We start from the raw sequence: 6,728 nt of genomic DNA on the forward strand, positions 1-6,728 counted from the left end.
GCAGGTTTGTGTCTTTTTGGAAGGATCTCAATTTTTCAAGCATACTGTGAAATTCTCTGCCTTTTGAAATGTTTGCCTGGTTGCTTAAAAAATTAATTAAAAAAATCCTGATTTCTGGTTATCTGCCAAAAAGTTTTGAGTTTGGATTAAGAGGACTGGCACTGGGGCTCTTACCTTCAGTCAAGCGACCCCAGCCTGCAGTTGTGCAAATAAATCCAGCCTTAAAATATTCTCCTGGCTCTGGAAGACACACGGGCCTCACAAACTGGCCTGAAGAAAAGACCAAAGCAGGACTTGGCTTATGGAGAAGCTACCATAGTTACACCTATTAGCATCTGGATGGTCCCCAAAGACCCCTTAAGGATCATGATAGATTAGCCTCACATCTTCAGGGGTCACTTGTCACCTGCCTTCTCCTAACTCCACATAATACTACATAAAGAACCCTAAGGAAGTGACATTTTAGGAAGGGGACTTTCTAGACAAATCTCTGCTTCCAATGCATTATCTAGAAGAGCTGGTCTCATGCTATATGCTATGATCTGTAGGGTTTCCGTATGGATGAAAGGTTGTGGGCTCAACAATTCATGTTTACTGAATTGGAAGGTTCCAACCGTCTTCAGAAGAGCAATATCATAGTTCATAGGTTTTTTGGTGGAGAACTGAGGGTGTATGATGATGGTTTCAATGGCGAGTGTTTGCTCTCCTGGCTCGGCTTGGCTCAAGTCGTGTTCCCCAGCGGTAACGCTCAAAGTTAACGCAATGTTTCTATAAAAAGGGAGAAGGAAAGAGATGGGTTTTAATGAGCCTCTGAGCATGGTTGTAAATGCTGGAAAATTGGCCTCTTCATGCGGAGCATGACAGTGCTGAGCAAAGCAAAAGAGAATGACTCCATTTCTATTAAAAAACGGAAACAGTGTAGAGATAGTAACATGATATACTTAATATTTGTCAGTGTTATTTTTAATCAGCTAGAGAAACACACACACACACATTTGTAATTCAGGGAGCTAAAAGATATCTGAGACTTTTCAACTATCTTATTAGGTAGGCTGTTCCAGTCATAATACCAGTGAGGTATTTTGTGAATTATTTGTAATTCCCAGTAAGGGTGTTGCTTCAGTGTTAAAATCTCATGTGATATGTGTGTTGTGAAGGACAGCAATCTGATTCTGATGTTCCGGGGATTATGCATTCTCAAGGACTTTGGAATAATTACAATGATGGAAAGTGGGGATTGTCTCTTTACCTTCTTTATATTTGTAATTAATAGTTCTCCCACAAAATGAGAAAAATGCTATTTCTTCAGGTCAGTGTTATCTAGAAGGAATTTGATAGGATGAGATGGGATGAAGTAAGCATTTTGAGCTTTTAATTCTTTGGGACCCTTCATTTGCAATGGTGATATGTCATACAATATTGGAAAGGGCATCATCACTTCTCTTGGAATGTTTTCCTGAATCTTGGATATATCAGGTACTTACTCTAGTACATAGCATCTCTCTAGCTTACCACTGCCTCTACTGTAGGGACATTGTCAGCCATTTGTTTGCTTGTTTTGTTTTTTTTTTTTAATTTTTACTCAACATATAGGGTTTTTCTATGTTTCTCAGGCTGGTCTCAAATTTCTGGACTCAAGAAATCTTCTTGCTTCAGCTGTTCAAGTAGCTATGCCTAAAGATGTGCACCACCATTCTAGGCTATTTCTCTTTTCAACTATGGACCTTCTAGGGGGCATTGCATCTCAGTCATTTTTGTGTCTTTGGTATTTACTAGTAGCTGGCAGTTAGTGAGCATCCCAAGACTGTTTACAGACTTGAAATGAAAGGACAATTATGAGAACATGATCTTGGTTACAGCCTGGTGTATGCATAGAATACCATAGACACCATAGGCAGTGGAGTATTTGGATAATACTAGAAATCTGATTAAAAAAAAAAAAGAAAGGTCTCATGCTGAAGCTCAGAGAAGCAAGACCAACAGGAAGGAAGACATGGGTATACAGATGTAGATAGAGAAAATAGATTGATATAGATAAAATATAGTTATATTTTACTGGTCTGTTTTTGCTGTCTCTTATCTGCTTTTTAAGATGTATAATGAACTAGGTACTGCTTATTCACTGTAATATTTTATCTAGTAGGAAACTTAACTAGTAGGAAACTTTCACTAGTCGGTCTTTTGATATCACTCTGTTGACTTCAGTGGGTTTATGTAAATCCAGTATTTTACCTCTGCAACAAATACTTTTCCTACTAATATGAGGCTCAACAAACCTCATTTGTAACACCCAATTAGGAAGATTTCTTGTGTTTTATAAGAGTAATTGATTCTGATTCAAATGGGGAGATTGGGGTACCCTGGTCTTCCTCCATCAGCTAAGTTTTACTACCTGTTAGCCATGCAGTGTGCAGCTGTGATGACCCACTGTGAAGAGATGATGGTTCCTCCACAGATGTGCTTCTGCTTTTGTTTCAAAGACACCTAGATGACAGAGAGCTAATTGGTAAAAGTTAATGGTGTGGGGCACCCCAAAACTTATGACTGAGCATATTCTGAAAAAGAGATACAGATAGCTTAACCACAGTGATCACAACTCAGGCACTATATGACAGTGTATTTGACTTTAATTTGGGCTTACTGCTTTTACATATTCTTAATGAACTATTTGACCCCTAGAATTTCAAATCTGTTCTTTCGTTTGCCTGTTCAACATACTTTAAATGACGTTTATTTATCTCTGCATCCTCTCTGAGTGTGCTCGTGTGAGTGTGTCTGTGTGTGCATGCGTACCTGAGTATGCATCCACATACTTGCAAGTGTGTATGGTGTGCATGTAGCAAGCAGAAGACAAATCTTGGGCATCAGTTCTCTCCTTCCACCATGTGGTCCCGGGGATGAAAATCAGTTTGTCAGGCTTGGTAGAAAGTGTGGTTGCTCACTGAACTGTCTCTGATCCTTATTAACATTCTGCTTCCAAGTCAGTCTATCCATGATATTTGATTTGATTCTCAGGTGGCTTATAAGTGACAAGTAAATACTTTCAATAGTTTCACATTCTTAGGATGAGAAAATGGCAGTTTATCAGAATTTTTCACCTTTTAAGCAAAAATTATTTATGAACAGCAAAAAACAAAACAAAACAAAACACCACAAAGAGACACAGAAAAAGCTGCTAAAGCTACCACAGCTCAGCAGTATAGTGAAGGCTTAGAGCTTTTTAGGCTTTAGATTAAATCATTTGAACCAAAACAAACACTTAGCAAAGAAAAAGGAGGAATATGAAAGGAAGCTAAGGATAGAAGACAGAAAAAAAAACATGAAAGAAAAGCCAATAGGTCATCATTATTATGATCTGAATATAAACTTCTGAACTGAATAGATGACCAATTGATCAAGGGACCATCTGATAGTGTTTGTTAAATTTGTCAGTGGCACTCAGGCAACCCCCTGAACACAAATTCAACCTTGAATAGCACTCTTCTTTCAAGATTAGAAAAGCATAGCTCTGAGTGTATTGTGACGGTTGGTTTGTTTGTTTTCCCAAGAGAGGGTGACCTAAGGGAGGTACTATGTGATCTGAGGAGATACAAACTTGAGTTCACTCACCAGAGATGGGTTTGCAAGCCTCACCTGCCAAGGATAGGAACCTTTCTCCACTTGGCTTCCTCCAACAATGCGACTGAAAAGGCTAAAGTAATTCTGAGGCTGGGGCTTAACCAGACTCTGCCCACAGTTGGGAGCTTTGGAAAAGACAAAACAAACACTGAGTGATTAGTTTCTAGGACTAAGATGTACAGAGAAATCTTCTGAGCGAGAACAAAATGCAGTATGCGGGATATGTAGAAAAATTACAACATGGCTTTAGGTTAATGATTGGGATTAGCTGTGTTTTGTCACACATACAATGTGTGCTATCAAGAGACAGCTTTTATGTTGTGTGTGTATGTGTATGTGTTCATTTGTATGTAGTTCCACATGCACATGTGTGCATATTAAGGCCAGAGGTCAGCTTTGACTATCTTGCTCAGCTCCTTTGTACTTGTTTTTAGAGACAAGGTCTCTCATTGGCTTAGAACGTGGAGAATAGGCTAGGCTGGATGGACAGCTAGCCCCAAGGATCTGCCTGTCACTGCCTCCCAAAAACTGCATTTAAGAATGTGCATCACTATATCAGCTTTAAAAAATGTTTGTTTGTTTGTTTGTTTTTTAATTAAACCCAGTTCTTTGTGCTTGTACAGCAAACACTTTGCTGACTGAATCATCTCATCAGACCAAGGAATGGCTTCTAAGGTGAAAGTTAAGGGCTGCAGGGATAGATAGTGCTGGACTGCCAGGAATGCAGCCTCTTTTCTTTCTGAGCTCTCTGGTGTCTGAAAAAAGAGGTTCTTTGCAGCACTCTGTAGTACCCCAGGATACTCACTGTGTGCCAGGATGGTCGATTCTGGCTTTCAACCCAGTTAGACTGTGGACTCCACAAAGATGGGGATTTAATCCTTCCTTCTTTCCTTCCTCTTTCTCATTTGTGAGACAAGTTCATTTCACTATGGAGCTCAGGATGACCTTAAGTTCATAATTCCCCTGCCTCTGCCTTTGGAATGCTGGGACTACAGGTGTGAAATGCCACATCTGGCATATGCACAACGTATATTACAAGTCCTAATGAATAGGTTGCTTAGTTAACTAATAATGATGTTGTAGTCTATCTTAGTTTGTGATTGTGTCCATATCTCTCCCTCTACCCTTGTCCATGAGACTGAGTGTGAAACCATGCTCTGTGGTGACTGCCATACAGTCATAGATGAACTAATCTAATTAGATTTAATGCAAGGCAGAAAACAGGTTGTTCAAGAACAATGGTATGATGATAGCCTCAATTTATATACCAGTGTTAAGACATGTGCCTGTCAGGTAAAGGGACAAATAACTTTATAAAAAACACTTCCTCCCTGAAAACACTTAAATATGTGTGTGTTTATGTGGGCTTTGACTTCTTGGATAAGGGGCAAGTTTAAATTTGCTGAATTGCCCTGGGTAACTCGGTGGTGAATTTGTTCCTCTCGAGGTCTTTTTTTTCCTATGAGGTTCCCAGGAGTGCATATGAGGCTTTGGCTCATCATCACCCAGCTTCTCCACCTAGATGACTCTGAATGCTTCTGACCACCTCATCTGAGAAGCCCTCCTTGATTTCCCCAAACTGGGTTCTGGTCTCTCCCATAGGACAGCACTTTCTCACTATCACCCTTCACCAGTTCTTTCCAAGCTACTGATAAATTGTGAGGGTAAATTGTTTACTTGCTCACTTGTCTATGGGTTTCTTGAGAATAGGAATGTGGCTCCTATGTATCTGCACTTCTAAGGTCTAGGCCAGTTTCTTGTTTAGAATTCGCACTTGAAAAACAACTGAATGAGCGAATGGCTTTTCTTGGGAATACATCCTTAAGAGGTCAGCAACTTAGACCAACTTTAAAGCATATAAAGCTCTTCCATTATTTCTTAATCCCCACACCTTGCCTGCCAAAATGCACTTTCATCTTCATGCAGCAGATGTGAAAACTAAAATTCAAAGAGACACACAGCTAATAGCAGCAGAGCATAAAACAACCAATTGTGTTTTCATTCTGAACTTGGGGCAGGTATGATCACAAGCTTTTCCTAATGCTTCAGATGAATGAGCTGTAAATCTGCTAGACAAAAAAATTTAGTACTCCCTGAAGTCACTGAAGCAGAAACAGAAAACATGTTGATTCTCCAAGCTGGCACAAGTCTGACTACAGAGAAGCCTGCCAACAACTGTTTTCAGCTTATTACAATCAAGGCAAAGATTTACACTGTATGTCAGTGAGCATGCATCATATGGCCAGCAGGATAATTTCCCCGAGGATTCTAAATGTTTCTAAATCTGTGCTGATATCTAGAATTTGCTCCCTGAGAGAATACAAGGTTCTGTAATGCATCCGAATAACTGGACCATCCCCAACCAGTTGGTGAAAAGAGGAGAAAACACTTAGCTCCCCAAAACACGTTTATATTTATTTCATAGTACTTCAATTTCATATGCTGACCACAGCAGAAAAATCAAAAGAAAAAAATTTTGAGAACCAATTACATTTCTGAAATAATCTGCTTCTCTTGAATTCCCAAATTAACAAGAAGTGGAATTGTTACTCTGATTCTCAGCAAGAGTGATCCCATCAGACAAAGAACAAAGCTAGTTACAAGTTAAATTTGAAACTTACCTCTGATGGAAGAAATGGCTGCAGAATTACCTTGTTCCAAATAGAGCATTCCTAATATTAAAATAAGCTTCTTCTTGCTTATAGGCATGTTGAGATTCAAAGCTTCTCCCTAAAGTGTATAGAGGCTAAAGGAAACAAGAGTGACAAGCTTAGAAGAACAGCAACAATACAACTGAAAACAAGCTTATTTATTAACCAAGACTTGAGTCATTCAACCTTGTCCATAAGACATTTCTGAATGAATGTGGTTTCTTGGAAATGTCTTTTGTAAGATGTGGGAGAGTCAACTACAGAAGCAAAGTCTTGGTTGAGTAGCATAACATATTCTGTTCCACCTACGGCAAGAAGTTGCTTCCCCCAGTGTTTCTGGTTTAGCAAAGTGGTTTGTGTCTGAGGTTTTGTTGTGATACTTACTCCTTTTTCTGTGTCTGCTACTGTGTAACACTAGCCCTGAGGAGATGCAAACAACTGTCTACTCATCCCTGGTAG

The 6,728-nt window shown here is 39.4% G+C and overlaps 1 protein-coding gene across 1 annotated transcript in view; it reads right to left on the minus strand.

Annotated features, from left to right (window-relative positions):
* Ovch2 (ovochymase 2) overlaps positions 1–6,327 on the minus strand; it is a 36,234-nt gene extending 29,907 nt beyond the window's left edge. The window contains exons 1-5 of the mRNA XM_055597419.1: positions 6,240–6,327; positions 3,634–3,743; positions 2,393–2,484; positions 596–768; positions 175–270 (exon numbers count right to left, since the gene is read on the minus strand). Coding sequence (XP_055453394.1) covers positions 175–270; positions 596–768; positions 2,393–2,484; positions 3,634–3,743; positions 6,240–6,327 — 559 coding nt within the window. The remainder of the gene's footprint in view (positions 1–174; positions 271–595; positions 769–2,392; positions 2,485–3,633; positions 3,744–6,239) is intronic.
* Positions 6,328–6,728: the final 401 nt, after the last annotated feature.

This window comes from Psammomys obesus, unplaced genomic scaffold, assembly GCF_907164565.1.
Source record: "Psammomys obesus unplaced genomic scaffold, mPsaObe1.curated_primary_1811, whole genome shotgun sequence".
NCBI lineage: Eukaryota > Metazoa > Chordata > Mammalia > Rodentia > Muridae > Psammomys > Psammomys obesus.